A 27984-nucleotide genomic window follows, 5' to 3' on the forward strand; every position below is an offset into this window, starting at 1 on the left:
TGACTTTTCATCCACTTCATCATTTTGGTGCCCACTTCATGTCTTGGGCAGATTTTGGCAAGGATGAAGGAATTTTATGAAGTTTGGATTTTCCTCCTTGATTATGATTTGGCACCCTCTTCTTTTGGAGATCACTTTGGTCATGGAGTAGGAATTTTTGAAAATTAACAATTCTTTCTTGACTTTTCATCTTTCCAAATTTGAATGCCATTTTAGGAACGAGGAAGGTTTCTCTTGCCTTAAAAGGATATTTCAAGCTTTTTCCTTAGGAAAGAATTCCCATACTTAGCCATTTTTAGATCATCTGCCTGCTTTTTCAACTTTTCGGATTTGGACTTGGATTTTCAGGAATGCTTTGCTATCAATGTCCTGACCATTGCCTAAGATGGACCTGCCAAAAATAGAAAATATTAAGTACTTGCAAACATCAAATTAGAGCAAACCGGGATAGGGTGACACTTACTAAAAATTGAAACTGTTAAAAATAGTAAGTTTGTTTAAAGGCAAAATTAGGCCAATCGGGGACACAGTGAAACTAAAAATAGAAATATCTAAAAATAGTAAGTACTCCAAAATTCGTTCAAATTTCACTAGAAGCTTCCTTGAAGGTTTTTGACTTCATTGCAACATTCAGATTTTTGAAAACCCTAAGCAAATGACTTCAAATCTAATTCTGAAGGGCAAAAACCCTAAAATAGACAAAACAAGCTCCAGACTTAGTCAAATTCACTCAAAACACTTGCAGACTTGATCAAAATTTGTCAAAACATTTGCAGACCTAGGAGACCGCTGCAAAAAGACCCAAAGAACCACCACCAAAAGACAAAGAGGACCTAAACTGTAGGGGGTCCTGTTGTGACCTAGTCACACATCACCCCATCCCAAATAGGGACCCACTACCTTCTAGGCCCTTTTGGTTGTTTGGTTTTGTTTTTTTGTGGGTTTTGATAGCAATCTCATCAGTCTCTCTGCTTTGCAAGTGTTCGGGGGTCAAATTGATTAAGTCTGCTTTTCGTTTGAGTGATTTTGGTGAAGTCTAGGGCCTTTTTCATCAATTTTAGGGTTTTTGCCTTTAGTCCTAGATTTGAGGGGTTTTTGTTAGGGTTTTGGAAAAACTAAACATACAAATGGAATCGGGACCCTTCAAGGAACCTCCCAATAAAATTTGGGCCAAAACGAAGCAACTTTCTATTTTTAGAAAGTTCCTATTTTTTAGGGATTTTACAGAGTCCCAGAATGTCGTCATTTTGCCAAAAAAACAAACTTACTATTTTTAGTAAGTTTCTATTTATAGTAAGTCATTCTGTGTCCTGTTCTAGGGATCTAGCATTGACGCTCTAAAGGTTTCTATTTTTGGAAGTTCATTTTTGGCAGGACCATTCAGGCGAAGTGATGAAGGCCAAGCATTCACGACTACATCTAATTCCGGAAAGTCAGAAAGCAGACAGAGAGAGTCAAAAGGCGGCTAAGTGTTGAGAACCCATTCCTGAAGTAGAAAGCTTGAGAAATTTGTCTAAGTCCGAGAAATCACATCAAGTCCTCATCCGGAAGAAGCTCAGAAATTCATCTAAGTCCATGAGGAATCCAGGACAAGTGAAATTCCTTCACCCATGCCAAATCACGCCCATGAAGAATCCAAGGCGCCAAACTCAAGTGTCATGGAAGGAGGAAAAAAATTGTGAATTCCTTCTAAGTAAAATAGCGCTCAAACACTATGGAGGGCACCAAACTGAGGAGTTATTGGAATGCGCAAAGAGTTAATGAATCCTTGACCAAGTTAAAATGCCACCTAGAAGTGAAGGAGGGCGCCAAATTGAGGAGTTCTTGGAAGGAAGGAAAAATGTTGAATTCCTCCATGGTCAAAATCCGCCCCACCACTCAAGGGTGTGCCAAAATGAAGTAGGCAAGGAAGGATAGACCAAATCATAGATTCCTCCTTCATGGCCAGAATCCGCCCAAAGCCAGAGAGGGGCGCCAAAATGGAGCCTTCATGGAAAATGGATAAAAATCATAGATTCCTCCTTCATGGCCAGAATCCGCCCAAAGCCAGGTGAGAGCGCTAAAATGGAGTCTCCTTGGAATGCATACAAATCTAATGAATTCCTTCCTCAAGCCAAAATCCGCCCAAGCACTCAAGAGAGTGCCAAAAATGAAGTGTCCTAGAAGGAAGGAAAAATAGTGAATTCCTCCTCACCATCAAAAATCCGCCCAACACTCAGGGAGGGCGCTTAAGAGGGGTAGTGAAGGAAAATCCTCTAAATCATGAATTCCTCCCCTATGAAGAAATTTTGCCATGAGACAAGGAAGGGCGCCAAAAGGAGATGTGCATGGAGAGATGGATAAAGGAGTGAGTTCCATGGCAAGTACAAAATTGCACCCTGGAAGGAAGAAAGTCACTAGGAAGGGGGGGTCATGGAAGAAGCAAATAACAATGAATTACTTCCCTTAGGTGAAATAGCACCCTAGCATGATGGTAGGCACCAAAGTGGAGTCTTCAAGGAGAATCAAGGAAGTGGTGAATTCCATGTCTTAAGCTTGAAAACTGAAGAAAATGTTTCTAGTATAATGAAGAAGACACAAGAAATCATGATGGAATGGGAAAGCTTATTTTCCAAGAGCAAGGAAGAAATTGCCTTGATGGAATTCGATATTGAAAATGTGCCAAGTGTCTCCATCGAAGAGTTGGAAGCCGTCATCAGCAAATTCATTGCATATGCCATAAATGAACGGGATAATGGTCGTCCATTCTTGGACGAGAATCTTTTGGCTGAATAGTGGCGGCATATTTACAGTTGGAATATTTTAGACTTAGTGGTGGTCCGGTCAATGCATGTTGAATGCATGAGGAATCTTCTTGCATGCAACCGCCTTATTAATGATTCTATGACAGATTCTCTACGCATGTTGTCGTCGCATGGGGAATGATGGGCATTTATTTCTTGCATGGGAATGTTTATTGTATTTTGGGCATGTTTGGTGTAATGGGGTGCATTTAATGCACTAATGTGCGCCATTTTTGGGCTTTATGGGGTATTTATTGCTGATTCCTACCTTGTTGCATCTTGAGTGGGGAATCTTCTAGGGTGAAACCCTAATTAGGGTTGTTGCATATAATCAATGCCAGGAGCCTATATAAAGGGGTGACCCCCCCCCCTCATTTGAAAAGGAGGAGAGATTATTGTCTCAGATTGTTGCTAAGGATTGTTGAAGTAGCCAACTTAATACATTGTTCGACTTTGCTGGTGTATTCTTGTTCTATTTTAGCAATCTGCATGGTCTTGCTCTCTTCATAGATTAGATTTGCTTTCATGTTGCTAGAAGAACTGGATTTGATAGGATTACTTGTTGCAAAGTCCAAGCTCATACTTTTGGTGTGCAGCTGATTGTTGCATACCGTGCAAAGTTAGCCTAAGCCTCTGTTATGTGTGTATACTTAACTTCGATTACCAGTGAAGATTGTTCGATTCGATGGTCCACATTGGAGATCTGAAAAACCTCTACACACCCTTTGAAGATTGCACCGCCTTCGCGTAGTTGTACTCTGCTAGCGAAGCGAAGCGTGGTTTGATTTTGCATGAGTGATCCCGTCTCTTGTTCTTAGGATTAGATTAGACTCGACATAGTTCTCTCTACCCTATTCTCATTTACTTTCAGCATATTTCGAAAATCCAAAAAAATAGGGCTTTCATTGCAAATCATTCACATAGAAATCCTTAAACTTGCATGAGTTTGTTATCCTCTTCAAGTGAATACGTAAGGCCTTGTTGTGACCTTTTCACACATCGCCCCATTGCTAACGGGGACCCCCTCTTTGTCCGCTTTCTGCGTTGTTAGGTTAGGGTTTTGGCTACTTAGTGGGCAATTTTGCATTTCCTGTTCCCGAGTCTCGGAGTTTTGATCATGCCTAGTGTCGTCTAGGGTTTTTGAAGTTATAGCATCAAGTTGCAAAAGTTGATATTTTAATGATCCTAAGTTTTGTATAAATGTAGACCTATTGAGCGTTAACGTGTTTTTAAACACGTGCATCAGTGATTTTCAAGTGCCAAGATATTCACAGACCTTTTGGAGTTGTTTTCTCGCTCCTAAGGTATTATTTAAGTTGATTTCACACTTTATTCCAATATTTTCCTAGCGTTTCGCTCATATTTTTTGGAAAATTAGCCTAAGTCCAATTTAAATTTAATGTTTCTAAGTGATTTTGAGTGGTTAAAATGATAAAATCCTAAGGGAAATTCATATTCCAAGGGTTAAAGGGTCAAAAATTCAAAATCCATGTAAGAGGTGCTCTTCCCCTCATATTCCAGACTACCCAACCCATTCCCCCACTCAAAATCCACACTACACATGGGTTTCCCCTGGAATCCATACTGGCTACTATTTTCCCCCACTATTTATCCATACCTGGGTCGAATTTCCCCTAGAAGTGCTAAAATTTGGCTAAGTGTCAGGATTTATCCAGACTGCCATCGATTTTCCACCAGGAGTGCGGACTGAAGTGTGGACAATGTTGAGGATGATTCCATTCTTGGGTCGATTTTCCACTAGGATTTTTGTGACAACTAAGTGAGGATTTTTATTCAGACAGAGGTCGATTTTCCCCTGAGAGCATTTGTAAGGATTTTTGTCCGGATTTTCATCCAGACAAGGATCGATTTTCCACTGGGAATATTTTGAAGAGTTTTGAGTCCGGATTTTCATCCAGATTGAGGTCAAAATTTCACCAGGGAGGTTTTTTTCAAGTTAAGTGAGTTTGGAGTGTGGATTTTTTCAATCCAGACTGCCATCGAATTTCCCCTGGGGGTGATTTTTTGCAAATAGAGTGGATTTTTGTCTGGATTTTTGTCCAAGCTCATATCGATTTTCCCCTGGGAGGTTTTTGTGTGCATTTTGATGAAGTTATGCATGGATTTTTGTCCAAGCTAGGGTCGAATTTCCCTTATGGGGCAAATTTTGACACTTAAATGATTTTTTAAAGGATTTTTCAATCCCAACCCATATCGATTTTCCACTAAGAATATTTTGAAGAGTTTTGAGTCTGGATTTTCATCTAGACTGAGGTCGAAATTCCACCAGGGAGGTTTTTTTCAAGTTAAGTGAGTTTGGAGTGTGGATTTTTCAATCTAGACTACCATCGAATTTCCCCTGGGGGTGATTTTTTGCAAATAGAGTGGATTTTTGTCTGGATTTTTGTCCAAGCTCATATCGATTTTCCCCTAGGAGGTTTTTGTGTGCATTTTGATGAAGTTATGCATGGATTTTTGTCCAAGCTAGGGTCGAATTTCCCTTATGGGGCAAATTTTGACAAAAATGATTTTTGAAGGGATTTTTCAATCCCAACCCATATCGATTTTCCCCTAGAGCTTATTTTGGATTTAATTTGCAATATTTTAATAAAAAGCCCCATTTTTAATTGCTTTTAAATAATGATTAACGATTATTTAATATTTTAAAAACAAAATTTAATAACTTGCAATAATCATTTAATATTTGAACCTTCTAGAAGCAAGTTAGGTTTTCACCAAGCAAGTATTTATACAAGTGTTTTATCCCACATTGCTTGTGTGGTGAAAGTGGGAGGTGAAAACAAGTATATGAGAGGAGACTTAGCATTATTTTATTATTATTTCTGCCAGGTGTCTCCATGAAAGCGATTTTTTCTCCAAGTTGGGCGAATTTTTAGCAAGGCGTTTTTGTTGAGTGTGGGATTGAGAATTTATTTTCCTCCATTTTTTCCAGCTTGCTGATCTATTACTCTTGGCTGCCATTAAAGACCAGTTTCAGAATTTTGATTTTGCCAAGTTCAGTGATTTTTTCAAACTTTAGCATTTTTTGGTGAAAATTGGCAATTTCATGTTTGGAGACTTGGGTGATTTATCCTCCACCATTTTGCTTGTTGTTCAGACCTTCATTGTTGCAGATCAAGGCTACCATTGATATCATTTTTCAGAATTTCACATTGGCGCCATAGCTGAAAAAAATCGATTTTTGCTAAGTAAGGCAATTTTTTGTGTTTGGGGTATCCAATCCCAACTTGGGCGATTTTCCAGATTGCTGCCATCCTTGCCACTGCAGATCCAAACTGCCATTGACAACATTTTCAGATTTTCAGTTTGGTGCCATAGTTGGAAAATTTCGATTTTGCTTGGGAGGTGATTTGGTGCCATATTTTGGTGATTTTTATTCATACTTGATGGCTGCCATCATTTCCAGCCTACTGATTCGCTTCAAATCTGAGGTTTGCTTCAGATTTTGACCTCTATTAATGGCTGCCATTAATTTTCAGACTTCAGTTTTTATTGCCCAACCAATTCCAACTTAGGCATTTTGCATTCGGAGGTGTTTTATGGAGTTTTCTGTGCATTTTTTAGACCATTTATCACTGTTGCAGGTCTGAAAACTCCATTGTTAGGCAGTTGTCTTCAGAAATTTTCATTTCCAGCCACCTAACCATTTTTGGTGATTTTGCTTGGGGATGTTTCCTTGGCCATTTTTTATCATTTTCAGGGATTTAAAACACTTTGCAAGGTGCTGGTAAGTCTGAAGTATTCAATTTTCAGACTTGTCCTCAGAAATAATTTTTTTACCAGCCATACTTACATTCCTGAATATGATTGTTTTGATCATCAAAACTGATTTTTATCAAGCTTATGCACATTTTGAAGATTACAACATGTTTTAAAAGTTTGATTTTCAAGTTGTCTTCAAAATTGTTGACCTCCATTGTTGACTGCAGAAGGTGTCTTCAGACATTCATTGTGTGAAAACACAAACCTTTCACACCTTTCCTTAGTCATCATTTATCCGGTATACTCCTTTGCATTTTAGCTTGCATATTTTCTAAGCATAAGGAGGTATTCATGAATTTTATGGAAAGCTTCTATGCCTTAGTGTTGTCTCACTATGAACTTAATTGCTAAAATTTACCAAGTGTATAGATTATTTTCCTGACTCCATGCTCTGAATTAGCTAAATCTTTAGAAAGTCAGGAATTTTATTACGAACATTATTTATTTTCCTAAGTCTAACTTCGAGCTTCGTACAGCTGCGATGTCAAAGTCGGGATATAAGGAAGGGAAAGAACTATTGAAGATGTTGGAGACTGGATTTTATCCAGAGCTTAAGATTTCATCCAGATGGAAGGAGATTGCTGATACAAACATGCATTTCCTAGACTTCGACCAGATGCAGTGTCGAATGTTCGGAATCAGAGATCAGGTTCCTTCCCCAGCATATACAAATATTATGAAGAGTGGCATTTTCCATGCCGTTGGATTTCCACAGTCCATACAATGCAATGAGCTTATCCTGGAGTGTGCACAATGTTACGATCCGCTCACAAGAATGATTAAGACTCCTAAGGGCATTGTCATCACCTACCTTGTTGAGGATGCTATTGCAGAGGTGTTCGGAATTCCACGCGGAACAGACATGAAGGATGTGACCAAAAAGGATTATGCAGAAAGATACACGAAGAAGATGGGTGTATGCAAGAATTTAATTAACAAAGAGTGGATGATTGAGCCTAGGTCTCATCATTCCAAGGCTCCCAAGACACTCATGTGCATAGATTTTAAGGAGGAATATAGTGATTTGATATTCCTACTCAATAGAGTGATGAGGATGCCGCAGGGAGCAATATTTGATGGGTGGATGTTCTACTTCATTCAGGATTGTCTTAGAGGAACACTAGTGAATTGGTCCAAGATTATAAGTGACAATCTAGATTTTCAGCTGAGAAATGTAGAGCGGTCCAAGTCATTCGCCATGACTTCTTACCTGGTGTACCTGCTTGCACGGTTTGTTTCATACAAAGGATTAATATGCAAAGGTGAAGTCGGGAATGGGCAAGGACAATTCAAAAGTTATGAATGCTACCCCCAGCTGAGCATGCATAGAATTGAAGACTATAAGAGAGTGAATGATGCATTCACTATGTACATCACACGGATACTGCAAAGCAGAATCCACAGAAGATTGTCCAAGGAGGCAACAGAGTTAATAAAAAAATATGGATCGTGGTATATACAGTTTCCCACTTTCACATACCTCAGGATTCATGGGTTTCAATCCGAACCCTGCAGACTTCCTAGGTATCCAACCGACAGAATGATATTGTTGGAAGTGGTGAGACAGCTTCTAGAGTTCAATGTTATCCAGAGAGAGAAGCACAGGATAGGAATGGCGTTCCCTATTTCAGTTGGGAAGACATCAGAGGTTTGCCAATCCGCCATAGCCGCCAGCACTGCGAGTGAGGAGCTTGCATTCTATCGATTTGCTACATACAAGAAGAGAGAAAGATTTGATCTAGACAAGAAGGTCGGAAGGATCAGAGGAGAGAAGTTCACTCATAAGATTGACATAGAAGATTATTGGGCTACCCTGATGGACGAGCAAGCAGTGAAGAGAAGAATGTGGTCTAGAATGTCAGTGGATTTCATGAGGAAGTGTGGACTTTTCCTCATTCCTGATCAGGTATTAGATGATAGAGATCATACACATCCACAGTATGAGAGTGAAATGAAGAAGGCAATCTTATTGCCTAATTGGTCAGAGTCAGAAGAGATTGACCTGAATATATTGATGAGAGAGGTCTTGAATTTCTCCCGCCTATGAGTGGATATACAAATGAATAAGTTAGTTGACATGGGTGTTCCCTTCACTTATGAAAAGATGAAGCCGGAAGAGTCTACTTCCGAGGATGATCAGAGGACTGTTAGTGATGTCAGGATTCATGCAGACGAAGAGAGTCAAGCTCCCAAGAGAAGGAAGAACACGTCAGGAGAAGTCAAGGCTAGAGGGAAGAAGATTGAGGAGGTGAAGAAGAAACAGAAAACTATCATTCCTCCACTTATCATTCCTTCACCCCCTCCTAGTGTCTCATCAATCGGAGTGATTGGAGTAACAGAACAGAACAAGGAGACTCAGCAATGTTCCAACACAGTGATACTACCGGAGAATATTCAGGAGTTCCATGCCACAGCGACATCTGCACCTCTTGATGAGAATAATGATCAGCCAGACTCCCCTACTGTCCTTTTGGAAGTTAGCTTGGGAAATGAGGTATATGATTGGACCAGGGATAATCCTAATGACAATGAGGATGTTATCTCGGCATTGAAAGGACTTGATCGAGAAATATGTCTCGATGATGGTATGGAGATGGCCGCTATTCCTAAATGGCTGATGAGAAGTATGGAAAAAAGTAAACAAATGATAGAGGTGCAGCCTATTGATGATATTGATGACTACCTAGCTAGGAGTGCTAAGGAGAAGGAGCCCAAGAGAGCGGAGATTTTATCGCACATAGCTAGAGATGAGACAGGAATGCAGATTGCGCAGATTGTTGTTCCTATTGCAGGCGTGACAGCGGACATTGCTACTCCTATGGATTTTCAGATCACTTCAGTTGCACTTGGTCGTACATCCAAAAAACAGGAATTCCAGGAGATTGGTGAAAACCTCTAGGCAATCAATGCAAGGTTAGACAGAGCGATTGCAGAGAATGAAAGGTACAGAAAAGAAAATATTAGACTCAGAAGATATATTGCAGGGACCAGGCGTGGAGATCCCACCCTTATTTTCCCTATTGTAGTTGACCATGGAATACATTCACACTGCGAGATAGCGAGAGGCACACACTCAAAGGTGGAAAAATGGATTGAAAGCACAAGAAAGCAGGCAGATGATTTCCATACTCAGTTTGTTCATGCATATGATAGGACAACAGGACTTGTATTCAAAATTCAGTATTTGGAGGGAGTTTGGGAAGAATTCCGGCCTATTCAAGACAAGACTATTCCACGCCTCCAGGCATGGAAAAAGATTCCTAATTCCACCTTGGTCAGCGAGAACATTGTGCACAATGGAGACAGATATGATTTCCATGGCTGGTATTGTTCACTAGCCGTGAAGAAATCAACTTATGAGAACGCCCAGTTGAGTTGTATGGAGATGGAAGGATTAATTCAGGACATTCAGATGAAGATCCTTGCCTTGATTGAGGAATTATTGGGTGTTGATGTTAGTGATGCTAGTGGTTTACACTTAGCCGAATTAAGAGACAAGATGAAATTTATGTATTTTTGCTAGTTGGACTCTTTGAAGAAGAGTCAGATAGATGACTTGGTCTCTTTGTTGATTCATGTTCATAGTTCACAGAAGCTCATGCCAGAATGGGAGAACACTTTGAATGCTTGCTCGGATTCACTGGACGTGATTGATTTATAACAGGATACCTTGCCTAGCATTTCCATGGAGGAGTTAGATTCAGTATTGGCCAGATTCTTGGAGTATGCTAGGAGAGAGAGAGATGCAGGGAGGAATCTTCTAGAAGATTCCCTATTTGATGACTAGGTATCTTTTCATTGGGCCATATGTTGGTGGCACCATTTTTTATGTAACCCTAATTAGGGCAATTTTAGGGTTTTGTTGGCATGATCTCGGTCGTTGATCTTAGATCAATCTTGGCCATCCATTTTGTAAGAGACTCTATATATGCCCCCTTGTCTCTCATTTGTAAGGGAGAGTTTTTGTAGAGTTGTTGGTATATGCTGCAGCTATTTGAATCATAATCATTGTTCAATTGTTGGTGATTTTACTCTTCAAGTGTTGTATTTGCATTCATGGTTCTCAATTCCTCCAAGTTAGATTAGATTTTAGATTAGACTTTATTTTCATGTATGTTAGATTGAGTGGAAGATTTGTTGAATTCATTTGTGTGGAATCCTTAATCCATACCACTAGGCTCTTGCCGCTGGTAAGTGCGCCTTGTGTGGTCAACTGGAATTTGAGTAAACATAACTTCAACTATTACGCGTCCGTTGACAAGCATCGACTTGGATGGTGTCTACGTTTGATGGTGATAGCCTGAAAATCTTTAAGTATACCTTAGACGATTGCACTAAGCTTGTGTCAATACCTGATTGTGAGGCCTTGCTTGGTTTGATTCCACTAGATCCATTCATCATTTCCTACATTCCTAGGTTTAGAATAGATTTCCTGAACCCTATTCTTTTTCCCCCTTTTTAGTAAGAAGTAAATCCAGAGCCATATTGATAAATCTTAAGTTGTCAGCACACCTATTCCGCATCATTCATGATAATCCAAACATTTGCGTAAGTCCCCAAGTGAAACACAGCAATTCACATCAACCACTGAACTTACCCACTCATCAAGACCTGACATGTAGAAACCTTGGAATCATTTTAGTTGATCTCATTCTTAGCATCTGAGGTGATTTTGTTCAAGAGAGGGTAAATTACCTTGGTACTTTATTCTTAAATGTTTTGTCCATAAAAAACACATCAACAGGCCCCTTGGGTTAACAGCAAACCCATCAATCAATTGAGTCATGTCCACGCATTGAAGGAACCTTGGAGTTAGCCGTTTGAACTTTTTGTGCAATCTTAGCATACAGACTAATTTTGATCAAGAGAGAGTAAGGTGACCGTTGGTAACTTTATTCTGTGTTTGACGCTGTCATAAAAAACACGTCAACAGGTCCCCATTTGGAATGGGGTGATGTGTGATTAGGTCACAACACTACCCAAGAGGCCCTTCCAAAAGAATTCAATGTTTCCCAAGACATCATCAGCCAAGCCCAAGCAAATAGATGTATCTAAAAACGAACTGCAAAGCTTTCAAATGTGAGTTTGGTTTGATAGAAATTTTGTATTTGGAGTTCAAAATTGGTGCACAAGGTGAGGAAAAAATCAAAGCTATTCAAGAATGGCCTAGACTAAGCAATTTAACTTAAATAAGAGGATTTATTGGGTTGTGCAGCTACTATAGAAGGTTTGTAAGGGGATTCTCACAACTTGTTGCCCTCTTAACAAATCTAACGAAGAAGGGAGCATTCTCATGGAATCCAACAGCACAACAAGCTTTTGACAAACTCAAGGAGGCAATGAGTTCATGCCCGGTCTTGGCAATTCCAGATTTTTCACTCCATTTTGTTTTGGAATGTGATGATTTAGGTGAAGGAATAGGGGTTGTTTTAATGCAAAATAAACATCCTATTGCATATGAGAGCAAGAAACTCAAGGAGAGTGTAATTTCTCAATTTATGACAAAGAAATGTTGGCCATAATGCATGCCTTAACCCAGTTTAGGCAATACTTGGCTTGTGGTAAGTTTGCAGTCAAAATTAATCATAACAACTTAAAATACTTCCTTAACCAAAGAGATTTGAATGATAGGCAGCAAAAATGGGTAAGTAAGATCCAGGCCTATGATTTTGACATTGAGTATGTAAAAGGGAATAACAATGCGGTGGCTTGATGCACTCGCTAGAAAACCACATCTACATTCTATTACTGATATCTCTACTGATTGGAGGTAATTGATTATAGCTGAGTATGTTAAGAATTCATTTGCTAGTCTTGGAAGAAAAAGTGCAAGATGACAGGTTCAAGGTAGTGAACGAGCTTATTCTCTACAAGGATCATGTGTACATCACACCTAATCCAAGATGAAGGAAAAGATTTTGAAAGCTTGCCATGATACACCACTTGCTAGCCATCCAAGTTTCTACAAAATATACAAGCAAGTGAGAGAGCATTTTTCATGGAAAGGGATGAAAAAGGATGTAATGCAACATGTAAGGGAATGTAAGGAGTGTAAACAAAATAAGGTGGAACATGTTTTTCCAACAGGGTTATTGCAGTCTTTACCCATTACAAAACAGAAATGGGAAAGCATACCGATGGATTTTATCACAGGGTTGTCAAGGGTTCAAGGTAAGAACTCTTTATATGTGGTGGTTGATAGACTTACAAAGTACGCCCATTTTCATGATATATCTTCAGAATTCAGGGTACCACAAGTGGCAAATTTGTTTTTAAAGAAATTTTCAAACTTCATGGCTTGCCAAAAACAATTGTAAGTGACAAGGACAGCAGGTTTCTTAGTATGTTTTGGCAAGAACTTTTTTGTTTAACAGGTATAGAGTTAACACCAAACACTAGCAATCATCCATAAATGGACGGGCAAACTAAAATAATGAATAGGTGGATTGAAGGCATTTGAGAAATTATGTTACAAGTCAGCAAACAGCATGGATTAAATGGTTATATTTGGGGGAGTATTGCTACAACACAACTCATCACATGTAAATTGGTATGTCTCCCTTTAAGGCACTTTATAGCTATGATGCTACTTCATTTGTGAATTGGGTTCTTATTAATAGTAGAGTGCCTAGTGCCAAACATGTGGTTCAGCAAAGCAAGGACATTATGTTGTCTCTCAAGGAAAACTTGCAACAAGTTCAAAATCAACAAAAATTGTATGCTAATAGACACCGAACTGAAAGAACATTTGAGGCGTGAGACATGGTGTTCTTAAGGTTGCAACCTTTCTGACAGTCCTCAATTAAAGGAAGTGGAGGTGAAAGCACGTTTTTAGGACCTTAGAAGGTTGTAAGGAAGATTTGGCAAGTAGCTTATGAGCTGGAATTACCACCTAATAGCAGAATTCACAATACCATCCATGTTTCGATCCTTAAGAAGATCCTTGGTCAGCAGATTACCCCTTCAATGGAATTACCCCACTTGACTACGAAGGAAAACTAATCCTTGAACCTGAGACAGTGCCAAACGTGAGGGAGAAGAGGCTAAGGAACAAGGTGATTCTAGAACACTTGGTGAAATGGAAAGGGCTACCACCAGAAGATGCGACATGGGAAGGGATGGAGATCTTTGAGCATCCCAATCTGAAATTGCTTGAGGTCAAGCAATTAGAGGATGGGAAGACAATGATGAGCCTGATTTGATGGGGCTAGTTGGCTAGCCATGCGGTGGTAACTAAAACTCGCTTCTTTTGTGTTTTCCTTTAATATCAATAAGTTTGAAATTTCAAATATATGAAATTATTATAAATTTCAATATAGTTCAAGAGTTCAAAAAATCACATGAACAAAAACTTAGACCTTATAGGTAGGAACCTTTGAGATATTCTGAGAAACCCCCTTCATAATTTTTTACTTCAAAACATGCTCAACTTGCCGACTTCAATAGTTCAAGATCAGAAAATCACCAACACCTCGACTTTAAAGGGTTAGAAAATGCCTGACTTGCCCACTTCAATGGTTCAAAAGTTCAAAAAATCCCCGACTTCCCAACATGCCCGACTTGTCGACTTCCCAACATGCCCGACTTGCCGACTTCCTAAATCATTGGTAATGGTTCGAAAATTCAGAAAATGTCCAACTTCCCAACTTCAGGAAATCCCTGACTTCCCGACTTCAATGGTTCGCGAGTTCAGAAAATGGATCCAGAAAAAGTTGCAAATTACATGAATTTGAAGGCAACCCACTTGAGATTTTGGCCTCGAACGCATCCAGTTTCAATTTTGCGGTCATACGAGCTCATATGATATGTTATTTTAATATTCTCTCTGTGGAGCGATATGGCTGGCAAGGCCAGTTTACAAAGGAAGTACTCCAATTTTGTGAACTTCTCAAAAATGGATGATAAACACATGTTTTATTTCAATTATCATAACCTCTCACAAATTTTCATGGCCCCAAGATGCCCGGTTAATCCATAGTGAAATTACTCTAATATAGCTGCTAGAGAAATTAAAAAATTTCAATTTCTCTATAGTTTATGTGCAATAATTTAAAATGTTTTAAAAAAATTTATATCATTTTCAGAGCAGCAATTTCACATGAAAGTGAAAGGCTATTTATTTTTAAGTTTTTAAAAAGAAGCAATTACAGAAACTAAAAAGGCTCATTGGAGAGTTTTTAAATATGTAAGAGTTTTTAAATATGTAATTAATAGATTATAGAAGGGTCCAGATTTTTTATCCCCATTGTACTTGGAGACATGAGTAGGACTCGATCAAAGTAATTTTTGGAAGGAGTTTTCTTATTCAATTTTCTGTGGATAGGGGAGATAGCAATGTATTTCTTTTGGAGACATGATCTTTTTGTGCAGAAATGTAGAGCCTTTGAACTCTCTAATTTTGTCAAGGAGATAAAGGAGATCTTTTGAAGCTTTGTATTCATTTGATTTCTCTTTTGATTGTCATTTATTTTGTGATTTGCAATCAAACCTGGACATTGTCACCTGACTCATACCAGATCATAGGTGTGTTTATAATAGGAACTTTGAGTCTTGAATTATTCATATCATCTAAAAGGAATTGGTGCTTATTTTCCTAATCTTCTTTTGTGGATGTTGAGTTGGTAAACTTTGTGTCATTTATCTCTGCTTCCCTTTGATTCTAAATTCATAATCACATCTGCAGCATAGTGATGCCCAGATGTTAGTTGTTGTTCCTACTTTTTGGTTAAAAGCATACCCCCAAAATCCAAACTACATCATAAGAGGGAGTTGTACCCAGAGAAACGAGACTCGCCCGAAATCACCCAAACTCGGCGAGTCCGAGTCCGAGTCCGAGTCAGGCCAAACGAGTCCCAGGGGCTCGGACTCAGACTCGCCGAGTTGGCGATTTTGGCCCAAAATCGCCAAACTCGGCGAGTCCCGAGCCCTGGACTCGGCCGGCGTTGGCACAACTAAAAAGTCAAAAAAAAAATAGTTTGGAAAGTTTTTTTAAATCCGTTTTTTTATGTTAATTGTCTTCTAGCCCTAAAAGTGACTTTCATTTCATTCACTTGCAAAAAAAGGAAGTGTAAAGTGAGTTGGGAAGAAAAACAAGGGTGCATAGAAGAAAAACCAGCAAGGAGGAAGCTCAAGTTTTCTTCAATTTGTCACATTGGAGCTGCATTGTGTTTCGATTTGGTGCATCAAGAGTTGGATAGGAAGAGTTTGCAGCTCATTTCAAGCTTGTTGTAAGAGGTAAGATTGTTTTTTTTAACATTATTTTGTTTCTTATATGCAAAAATTCCATTTTCTATTCATTTATTTTGAAAGTTTTACATTTTCTTGTATGCAAGATCTTTTGTATGTTTGTAATTTGTATGTAGCATGTAGTATGTAGTTGTACTATGTAGGGTTGTATGTAGGGTTTGTAAATTTTTTTTTTTTTAAATTGTAGGGTTTGACAAACCCTACAATTTAAAAAAAAAAAAATTACAAACCCTACTTTAGTTTTTTTGAATGTATGTATTAATTTTATTTTGTATTTGTAATGTTTTATTGCAGCAAACTTCACTTTATTATTTGCCTCAACTTCAACTTTCACAAAACTATCCTAAAATGTCTACTTCAGCTTCTAGACCCCCCATGAGAAAGGACCCTGCTTGGAAATATCATGAGGATTTTCCAGGGCAAGGAAAGGGGCAAACAAAATGTATGTTTTGCAAAACAATATTCCATGGAGGTATATATAGGCTGAAATACCATATTGCTGGTGTGTGTGGACATGATGCCGAACCATGCCTAAAAGCAGTCTCTGAGGCCATACGTGATTGTTATGTAATGGTTGAGGAGATTGAAAGAAAAAAGAAACAAAAGGAGGATCGAGCGGCTATTGGGAGAGAGACAGTTTTAGGAAGAGGGACACAGTTAGGTTGTGTTGGAGGCCCTTCTTCCTTACCTCCATATCGTCCCACTCAGTTTGCTACTGTTGGTGCTTCCGTTTCTGCTTGTGCTTCTATAAGTGGCAGTGCCACCGCCACTTCTCATGCTCCTACCACTAGTAGTTGTAGTGGGAATGTTACCATTGGACCTAGGATTCGTAAATCTAGGTTGGATTCCTTCTTTGTGCCTCGCACTATTCCTGGGTCCCAACCGTCGCTTGAGGGCATGGGTTGGAACAAGGAGGTCCATGATGCTGCTAAAATGGCAATTGGCAGGTTTTGGAGCTACAGCTGTATTCCATTCTTTGTAGCCAGGTGAATGTTTTACTAACTTTTATGTTTGATAACTTTGATTGTTTTAATTTTTATACTTAACTTATCTCATTGAATTTTTATACTTAACTTATCTCATTGAGTTTCTTTGCAACAGGTCTCCTTATTGGCAACAAATGGTTGATGCCATTACCATAAGCGGGGCGGGGTTCAAAGCCCCTAGTGAGGGTGATTTGAGGGGACCCATTTTGTCTCAAATGGTGGATGATGTGAAAAAGGATTTAGATGAACAACGCCACATATGGAGCACTAAAGGTTGCACCATCATGACTGATGGTTGGACGGATAGGAGAAATAGAACTCTCCTTAATTTTCTTGTTTCTTCTGTAGGTGATTGATTAATTTTAGTTTCATATAGTCTTTAATTTTTTATTTTTTATCTAATGGTTTATTGAATGATCATTGACCTAGCTTTATTTTTTTATTTCAGGGGGCACCGTTTTCATCAAGTCCATTGATGCCTCCGCCCATTGCAAGAATGCCACCTACCTATGTGAGCAGATAGAGGAGGTGATTGAAGATGTGGGTGAGGAGAACGTGGTACAGGTGGTGACCGACAATGCAGCAAATTATGTTGCTGCGGGTAAACTTTTGATTACAAACTAATTTTGTTTGCAAATTAATTACTATCTTGTAGTTTGTACCTCCATTAATTACAATTTACAATGCAACAAATTATGTTGCTGCAGGTAGACTATTGATGGAGAGGCACCCATCTATAGTTTGGACTCCATGTGCTGCTCATTGCATTGACCTCATGTTGGAGGATATTGGAAAAATCCCATGGGTCAAGAGATGTGTAGAAAGGGCAAGAAATGTCTGCAAATTTGTATATAATCATTCATGGGTGTTGGCTCTTATGAGACAATACACAGAGCAGAAGGAGTTGCATCGTCCAGGAATCACAAGATTTGCCACAAACTTCCTCACATTGCAGTCCATGCTTAGGTCTAAGCCTGCCTTGAGACGTATGATTGTTGGTGAGGAGTGGTCTTCCTCATCCTATGCTACCACCCCTGCAGGGATAGAGATGGCAGACTGCATTTTTGATGAGCAAGGCTTTTGGGTCCCTTGTGATGAGATAGTGAAGGTAATTTTTTTATAAATTCTACAATTTAGCTTCATGTTTTATAACTTATTATATGTATTCTCTTATTTGCTCATTTTTCTAAATTACACAATATTTTCAATTTTGCAGTTTGTTAAGCCCTTGGTGGTTTTGTTGCGAGTTGCGGATGGAGATAAGCCCGCAATGGGCTATATATATGAGGGCATGGATAGGGCGAAGGAGGCCATCAAATTCGTCTATGGAGCAGATGAGAGCAAGTATGGTCCCATTTGGGAGATCATTGATAGGAGATGGCATCATCAGCTACATAGGCCCATCCATGCGGCAGCCTATTATCTGAATCCGGCATTCTGTTTTATCCCTTCTTTCAAGGCTGATGCGGAGGTCCTTAATGGGCTATATGCAATCATGGGGAAGATGGGACCTGCTGGTACTTCTCAGATAGACCTTTTTCGAGAGCTACAGATGTTCTCAGATGCACAAGGGGAGACTTTCTCTCGTCCTGTCGCCAAAGACGGTAGGACAACTATGATGCCAGGTAAAAATAAATTGTTAGGCTTAATTTTAGTTTTATTCAATACTATATTGTAACTTGTTAAATGAGTTCATGAGTGAGACTGATTTTATTTATTATTCTCATTTCAAACTCAGATCATTGGTGGAACTTTTTTGGCCCAGAGACACCAAATGTTCAAAAGTTGGCCATTCGTATCTTGAGCCAACCATGCAGCGCATCAAGTTGTGAGCGCAATTGGAGTATGTTTGAGCACATACACTCCAAGAGGCGCACTAGATTATCTGTGGAGAAGATGAATGATCTCGTCTTTGTTCACTATAACCTCCGCCTGAGAATGAGAAAGAATGCAACAGTTGACATGTCTCCTATCATTCTAGATGAGGTTGATCTTGAAGCAGAGTGGGCCAATGAGAATCAGACAGCTCCTGGGACTCCTACAGTTGTATTTAGTGATGATGACATTGATTGGATCGACCAGGTAGATATAGAGGCTGAGGCTGTAGCCATGGCAGAGGAGGAGCAGAGAGCACGAGCAGAGACAGGAAATACTGAGACTCAGAGTGACACACCTGTTCCTGATGTTGGTGAGCATGACACAGTCGTTCCTGATGTTGGTGAGCATGGCATGGTGTCACGGGGAGCGACTATGGCTGCTGAATCATCCAGGACCTACTTTAAACGCCTTCGCAGGGGGCCAGGGCGAGAGGGTGCACAGCCCTCTCAGCCATAGGCTTGTACACTTGTAGTTGTATTTAGTATTTACTATTTACCTTTGGTATTTGTATGAAACATTTGATGATGATCATATGATGACATGGATTTTTTATTCCATGAGTTTTGTAATATTGTATACATTTGACAATATTTATATATCTATGTTTCTTATTTTCTTCAGCTACAATTTGCGTTTATGCTTATGTGATTGATGTATACTTGTGTATGTAATCAAATGAGCCGAGTTTAATGATGTTTTTGTGTCTTTAAGGTGTATTCAATAAAGGGTGTCTGAAACAAGTTTTAAATCTTTAAAAATCTCTAAATTTCTTGAGTTTTTCACTTTCCCGAGTCCAACCGAGTCTGGAGCCGAGTCTGACGCCGAGTCCCGAGTCCGAGTCCGAGCCGAGTCCGAGTCTCGTTTCTTTGGTTGTACCTCTAAAATTCAAATGAATATCATTAATACCATGGTGATCTCTCCAACTGTTAGTTTCAAATTTGTCTTTGATTTTGGGCATAGTGAGTCATTTTCAGAGTTATTTTCGAAGGACAAATCTGTTTACTAACAGGGTGCAAGTACTAATAAAGCCATTTTCAAAATACAAACATGCAAGTGTACATGGATACATCGGCCCCCCTCTGTGTGTGTGTGAGAATCTACTTCTAAAAGTTTTATTTTGCTTCTGTTTAGTTTTGCAAGCTGTATGGTCATTTATTTACTTAATTCTCTAGACCTTGCAAAATATTTATAACAAGCAAATGCTAGATTAGAGGTGTCCACAATGAGTTTAAACAGTCACACCATTATAGGCTAGAGCATGAGGCACTTCAAATAGCCACATTTCCTACTTATGTTCAACTTTTATTCTTTCTTTTTTTCAAGCAGGTACCTACAGGAGACATTGAGGAGACAATAAATAACCCTTAAGTGTCTCCATAGTACATACCCATACTCTACGCTAAAGATGCATGCTCAAACAACATACACATACTGTGGATCAGAAGATGCGTCTCTTTGTAAACCAAGTGATCTTTAGAGATGAGCCATAAACATAGAAGCAATCTGAATGTTTCACTACAAGAGTTTTCCTTTTCTATGTCAGTACAAGATATAAAATACAAAGTTAAACCCTAAATTTACAAGATGGACAGGGGTTACTACATCTTCCATGTCAGTTTTTGAGATGGGGCAGAATTTTTAAAATTTCAAAATGATGACCTATAATGGTTTTCAAGAGGAAGAGGTTGAACTCTCAAACGATCAACTTCCGCACAATTGATGTATTTAGCCACTCTAGAAGAAGAAACTATTATCATACTGCCTTATTTGTTCCATTAATCATTTAATAGTTGAAAAACTTCTTGTCTGAAAGGCAACAACAACCCTTATATTTCCTTGTGATGATTTAATAAGAGCAGAGAAGCTTTTGATCCCTAAATAACAAAAACTTACCAGATGTACATAGATAAATAACTGTGTAGCACAATGTGTATTCATAGACAAGAATTTCAATTAACAGATCACTTAATTAGATTTTTAAACGACTGAAAATAAATACAAGCAAACAAGTTAGCTAATATCCAAATACCTCATGATATAGTTCTGTAGCGTCAGAGAGAATGGCAGCAACTGTTCTTGCTTGATCCTGAAGTTCATATCTCTGTTTTGAGAGAGATTCAAAAAGTCCACCTTGACGTTCCTGTTGCCTGTCTGGCAGCAGTTTCTTCACCCATTCTCGTGCACGACTCAAAATATTGGGATCAAATTCAAGTGACTGGGCAATATCTAAGGCATTGGACTGACCAGTAGTACCCCAAAGTATGTGATAGGTTGGAAGTAAAGCCAAAATATCAAATTCCATAGCAGCATTTTCAAATCTATCATCCTCATCCTTGAGGCGAGTCAAGTCTTCATAATGTGTAGTTACAACTGTCAGATTCACGTGACAGGCAAGATGCTGTAATATGCTTGCTGAAAGTGCCATTCCTTCAGAAGGATCAGTACCACTTCCAATTTCATCAATTAAAACAAGTGATTTTCGGGTGCCAAGTTCCATAATTTTACACAGACGCTTGATGTGTGCACTATATGTGGACAAACTTTGCTCCAAAGACTTCACAAAAACAAAAAAGTTATAGCATTAAACAGAAATAAAATAAAATATTCACATATAAAGAGCTCAACTATCAACTTGAATATAGGAGTACTAAGAAAATACCTGATTATCCCCAATGTCTGCCATTATATGGTCAAACCACGGTAACCTTGGTTGACCCTTGGCTGCCAAGAATATGCCAGCTTTTGCCATGATAGCAGCAAGTCCTAGCGTCTTCATTGTTGCTGTTTTTCCTCCAGCATTAGGACCAGAAATGATCACTACCCTTTTTTGAGGCCCTATTTTAATATCTATTGGCACAGGTAATTTCACTTTATTGTCATCAGAGCTCTGGACTGTCTCAACATTTCTGGAACCACCATAAGAAGCATCATGTTTCTGGGTGGATGAATGCCTTAGAGAACTGAATTTGGAAGATGGTTTCTGAAGTGCGTGCTCTAAGAGTATAGGATGTTGAATACCTTCAATGTCAACAAATGAACACTGAGTTTCATTGATTTCAGTATTCATCTCCGTTCCTAAAATACTGCTTCCTGTAATGTGTTCTTTCTGGGTAAAAAAAGGACGCACAGCTCCTTGCCAACGAGCATGATCAGCTCTAGCACAAGCAAGATCTATAACTATGACCCTTTCTAAAACATTTATGATCTTGGTACTTTCACTTGCTATCCTGGAGACCAGCCTGCCCAAGATAGCACATTCCTCAGATCGCTCTGCAGCAGCCAGTTGCACTTCCATGTTATTCAGGTACAATGCATCCTTAGGTTCCATAAAATATGTTGCACCCGAACTGCTGACATCCAAAACTATACCACCAGGAAGTAAAGACTTCTTGGCAGCTCTAATTCCAACACACAATCGTGACCTTCTTTTTGTAACCAATGGACTGTCAATCCCCCCAACTTCTGCAATCCTTTTAGCAGTCTCTTTAATCAATGTTTCAATAGCCTCCATATTGCTCCCTCTGTTCGACCTTACAGATGCCAAGGCAGGGCTTGCTCTATCCAGAACTGACAAAAAAGCACAGTCAAGGCAATGATCCAATTCATTTTCTAAGTTGGTACAAAAATCTGCTCCTTCAAAGATTTTGAAAAGAGGATCAAGTTCCTTCATATCTTGTGACTTAATTCTTGTTGAATTTCCATTAACAGAAACATTCATTTCTGATGCATAACTGCAGAGCTTATCATAAATGATTCTTGCTGACTGAAGTGTCCTCTTTACAGCACAAAGCTCATTAACAGTACACGCTTCCCCCAAAACAGCAGATTTTATTATTTTCCTAATATCTTGAATTCCAGAAAAATCCAGAGCATCAGGAAGCGAGAGTGCAGCAGCTGTTTGATCCAGCAATTCCTCACTATCATGCAGATCACTACCAATGGGAAAACATCCTTCTTTAGCCAACAAATAGCACATGCTGGTAGATGTATATTGCGCTACCTGAGTGCAGAGAGATTGCCATTCTAAACAAATAAAGGTATCTTCCTCAACATTTCCTGAGTCAACCATCTTTCCACCTTCTGTGCTCAAAGCATCCCTCGTAATTTCACTCAACTCAGAATCCATTTTAGCATCTTCTTTCATGGAATGTTTATCTAAATAGCTCTTCTCCCAAATGAAAGGTAACGAAGATGATTGTTTGGATTGGCAATATCTTTTAGTTTTATCATTAGAAAATTTTATTAATTTGCCCTTGTAGCAACTCTGAGGACATTTGATTTTCCTGTTTTTGTGCCTTGATAAGCCTTCGTCGAAGATACACAAAAGTCTATGTGCATCCCTGTTATGTTTCTTTTTAATAACAGCAGCGTGCTTTGAACTATGGAAAAAACTAGTGCTATAGGCCATTTCACTGCCCCAGGACAACCCAATAAAAAAATAAAAGCACTCTGATATTTAAATTGATTTGTAATAAAACCATATGCCATGCTAAACATGCTCCATCTCAGAGAGGAACCACGTATTGTAACAACCAAAACTTTGGCACTTGCAAATGCCAGCTTTCCTGTTTCAGATTGTATCTGTGAAATCAAAAATGCATAACTACACAAAGTAAAACTTAAAAATATGTTTCATATAATCTAAATTCCGCAGTCATTTTAATAGAGCAGTGAAAATGGTAGCTCATACCACCTGTCAAACTATCACCTATATTGTCTTCTATCAGAAACTAATAGTAAAGAAGAATTTTGTAAGTATGCTAAGCAAAAACATTTGATTTACAACAATCAAAGAAAAGATAAATTATATCAACCAAGTCCACACATGATCAAAAGCAGCTAATGTTATTATCATCAAATGATATCATATGCAATATATTGTTCCCAACTACTTGCATAAGGGACCTCCAAATTAACAACAAAATCCATGAACTGCAACTGATTATTCAAGTTAATGGACAGTTTGTACGCACAATCAAAATGCAAAGTCCAAAACCAAATGATATAAACGAACATATAACATTCCTTGAAGAATAAAAGGACAAAAGATGAATTTCCTTGAAGTACTTTTCCCATGTGAATTTTCATTTTACCACAAGAAACAGAATTGGGGATCATGTAAGCAAAAGAATGGGATATGTAACATTGGGCTGTTAATTAGTTGGGTGCTGGCTGCCCTTCCATAACACTTGAAAATTTATATCTTCCATCTCGCCATATCATGCTTGGGTTCAAGGATCCACTAAAGCCACATCCACCTAGCCACATTGATATGGAGAACAGTTAACTTGGGAGACAGACCTGTTGGGTTTTGAAGCTGGATAGCATTGTAATGAGTTGGCCCATCTACTGCTAGGACACAGTGCAAACAAGATGCTATTAAGTAATGTTATTATGAGAAGATTCATTTGGAAAACTTCTTCTAACCAGGGGGTGTTCACGAGGATGAAACCCCTTTATTTTCTTAGCTCTAAACTATAGGTTCACAGTTTTCAGTCCCACCATTTGAAATTATCTGCCATAATAACTGCAGCAGTTGATAGTATCATAATATCTTATGAATGTGCTTAAAGTCTATTAATCCAGACACATGAAGGATTGGATATAGTGATGCTCAGCAAGAGTGTGTGGCAGGAAATTGATCGCTTATATTATAAATTTGTCATATTGCCTATAAACAATTTGCTAATCATGACCACAGTATACAAGTACAACTCTAAGTTGCCAGTTTGGGTTCGGGCACCACTTTGGGTTCGAAGAACCGGTACACCAGTACGGCAAAATTTTGAAAAGGGGTTTGAGTTCGTTTGGGTTTGTTAGTACAAAAACATATATATATATATATATATATAAGCATGAATTAAGATTAGCATGTCACATAGCATCATATAAACAACAAAACCAACATAAACTTGTAATCATGGCATCATGATCATACCATAACAGCATCATTTACATCAAGTTTAATATCAAAATGACAAAATATTCAAGTATCATTGTTTCAACTTTCAACAATTTAAAGTTTAATCATCAAATGGATTCTCTAATTCATCATCCTCATTCTCCTCCTCATCACTGACATTGACATTAGATGAACCAATGCCAATGCCAATGCCACTTACACTTGCACTTGCACTATAAGTTTGCTCGCTATCCGAGTCATCAAATGCAACAAGCTGAGAAGTGAAAGCATCCAAATCAGTATGCTCTGGCTCTATATCCCACATCTTCGTTTCCCCTTGCTTGTAGTCACATTGCTTGTGTGAAATGAGCCAAGTTAATGTTTTAAAACTCACTTTTAGGGTTATATTTTAATTTTTTTATATGGTGGATTTCAAAAAAAACACCATTTTTGGGCCATCAGACCCTCGGGTTCGACCTGGTACAAACCAGGCCAGTGAATCACGGACCCTGTCCGGACCAGTACGAGGGGTCTAGGGGGGCGAACCCGGTAACCTAGGTACAACTCAATCACAAAACAAAGAAATAAAAATCCCACTCAACCTTTCTTAGCTTCTAATCAAAGAATTTGTAAAAGCACATATTGTCATGGGAACCAGGTTAGAAACCGTGCTATGTTTTAGTAGTAAAATGGAGAACTTGTTGCAAAAATGGACCAAGTGCAAAACCTGGCAGGTGTGCCTCCTATGCTAGTGCAGCTCGGTGGGTGTTAGGGAGATGGGTTTCAGTGAACCCTTGATCACACAGCAGGATGACGAGATGGCTGGATGTCGGCTAAAGTGAAATAAAGTACTCAGACAATAGCTAAAGTGCAATGAGGACAGCCCATTCACAGATGCTGAACATGCCAATTTAGCTAAAAATACAGGAGGGCCCTAGTCAGCGAGGCTTTTCACATATGAATAGACATAAATCATGGCTTTGGGAAAGTAGTTATGTCAGATTCATCATCCAAACCATTTAGTTATGGTGGTTACAATACGTGTTCCCCTCTGAAATGGAGCATGTTTGGCATGGCATATGGTTTTATTGCAAATCAATTTAAATATCAGTGTTTTTTTTTTATTGGTTTGTCCTGATGCAGTGAAATGGCTTATAGCATTAGAAAATTTATGTTTTGTTCATTCTATTTTACTTTGAAACTATTCTAGTTGTCATATACTATAGACAAAAATCTTTATGTGCTGTTTATTTTGGAATATTATGTTGATTATTAAATATTAATAATTTTGACATATAATGGTTCTCAAATTTAACATGAAAGGTAAGAATTTTTGTTAACAAATTTACACCATTATGCTCCACCTCTTACTGCCAATGTTGAATACCTCTTTGACATTAATAAATATTAAAAGATGAAAACTTCTTTGTCAAAACCCGCAGACATTTGAACTCCAGAGCTTAGAGTACTTTATAATTTATAACTATAGCAACAACAAAAAAATGTGGGATATTTCTTGTATATTGGCTGCCTAATAACAAAGTTTTCAAAGCTTAAATTTGTCATGAACTCCAACAACCATGAGTCACGTTTTCATGTTAAAGTTAAATGACTATAAACCAACACAATTTTTGTAGGCTCCTTTTCTTCAACTGGTTAATTGCCCCCAAAATTTATGAAACAAAATGATTCACTAATTACTGATATTGATAAACATATTCACCAACTTATAATATTAAATGTACAGAAAGCTAATAGACTTGTTAAAATTTGGACCAGTGGGTGTGGCTGAGTGGTAAGGCAGAACCAAAAGCATAATGTACAACAAATTGGGTTCAAATCGCACCAAAGGACCTATAGGTTCAAAATTGCAAGCGAGCGTCTAGGTTCAAATCACATCAAAATGATCAAGGACTCAAATCACAGGGTCAAGATCCCTCAGGTGATGCAGCTACAAAGAAGTAAGCCAAAATGCACTTATGCTAACCTAAATATTTATATATGGTAATAAATCTTCAATGCGTAGTGAATCCTGTATGTTTCTTCTCAAATTAACATAATAATACATAACTTGTAACTTGAAAAAAAAGGATCCTCCCGTTGTTGTGTGATACTAAACAGTTTCCATCCCTTTGAATTTTTACCGCACATAAAACAAATAAGCAATAATATACGCTAAATTCTTGGAAATCAACCTTTAAGTTAAGTATATTTTAGTCTTTTTTGCTGAAGAGAATCCAACACATACAGACATTTCGTATGTTCAAAATTAACCAACAATAAACTTGTTTTGAGTATTTTTTTAATCAGTTTCAACTGAAAAAGTTCCATTCAGATTCTAAGTGTGCAAAAAAATCCATGCCCTAGAGTTTTCGCTCATTCATAATTAACTTATCATAGAAACGCCTTTTGAAAATTCGAAATCCTCCATACATTAATTTAACATGAGAGCAAAAAGACTAGAAAACTTTCAATATAATTCTAGCAAATAAAAGAACGAAAACTCGTGCATAATTTTGACTTGCCTCTAGAAGCATTAGAAATCCAGTTTGGGATTTGGTAACGAGAATTTTACAGAAATCGCCAAGAGAATTGAATTCTATCATTTTTTCTAATCTGAAAAGAGAAACAAAATTAATACCACGCAATTCAATTTACATTTCCTTTTCTAAATTTCAAAAAAATATATATATAACCCAGAGAATTCGCCTGTTCAACCATACCTTCATTACTGCTGACCTGAACTAAAACCGCTTGTTTTCAAGGCGGTTTCCCAGAAACCGCCTTGAGCGCTACACAGAGATAGAATTAAAAAGCAAAACAATGTAACGGCAATCATAACGATAAGGTGACAAGTGATTTTCTTTTAAATCGTTTATACGAGTTAATAAAATATGGTCACACATTTGATCTTACTGATTTGACGTGAGTTTGGCACTGCCCGTCACTAGACGTAAATTTTACCGTCTTGAGCCCCCTTGAGGTTTGGAATGTCAATTTAAAAAAATTTGGTCTATTTGGTAATGTAAATGATGTCAGTATCACAAATATCTTTTTGGAGATGTGTAAGCTTGAAATCAATTATGCATCTACTTGGAGGGATCCAACCATGATTGAAAAAACCTCTGAATCAAGAAGATAATTAGGCTCCATAACCAATAGATTCATTTTATGTTTACAATGGGGAGAGGAGGAGGAGGGTAAAGAGATGGAGATGGAGAAGATGAGGTATATGGAATGGAGAGGGAGAGATAAAGTGAGAGAGGAGACAAGGATATGTAGATATAGAAGAGATAAATATGTAGAGAGGGAGAGAAGGAGAGAGGGGGAGATAGAAAGATAAAGATAAGTGATATAGAGAGAGGTAGAGAGATGGAGAGTTATAATCTCGAAAGGGAAAACAAGG

The 27984-nt window shown here is 38.3% G+C and overlaps 1 protein-coding gene across 5 annotated transcripts in view; it reads right to left on the minus strand.

Annotated features, from left to right (window-relative positions):
• Window positions 1-27456, minus strand: part of LOC131032364 (uncharacterized) — an 88904-nt gene extending 61448 nt beyond the window's left edge. For 2 of the 5 annotated variants that reach the window (XM_059210040.1, XM_059210041.1), the window contains exons 1-4: window positions 27302-27456; window positions 27104-27194; window positions 21336-23257; window positions 20706-21230 (exon numbers count right to left, since the gene is read on the minus strand). In XM_059210040.1, coding sequence (XP_059066023.1) covers window positions 20706-21230; window positions 21336-23084 — 2274 coding nt within the window. In that variant the 5' untranslated portion in view covers window positions 23085-23257; window positions 27104-27194; window positions 27302-27456. The remainder of the gene's footprint in view (window positions 1-20705; window positions 21231-21335; window positions 23258-27103; window positions 27195-27301) is intronic. The other 3 variants (XM_057963308.2, XM_057963309.2, XM_057963310.2) reach the window with 3 other exon arrangements.
• Between the last annotated feature and the right edge of the window lie 528 nt (window positions 27457-27984).

Source organism: Cryptomeria japonica, chromosome 8, assembly GCF_030272615.1.
Source record: "Cryptomeria japonica chromosome 8, Sugi_1.0, whole genome shotgun sequence".
Taxonomy (NCBI): Eukaryota; Viridiplantae; Streptophyta; class Pinopsida; order Cupressales; family Cupressaceae; genus Cryptomeria; species Cryptomeria japonica.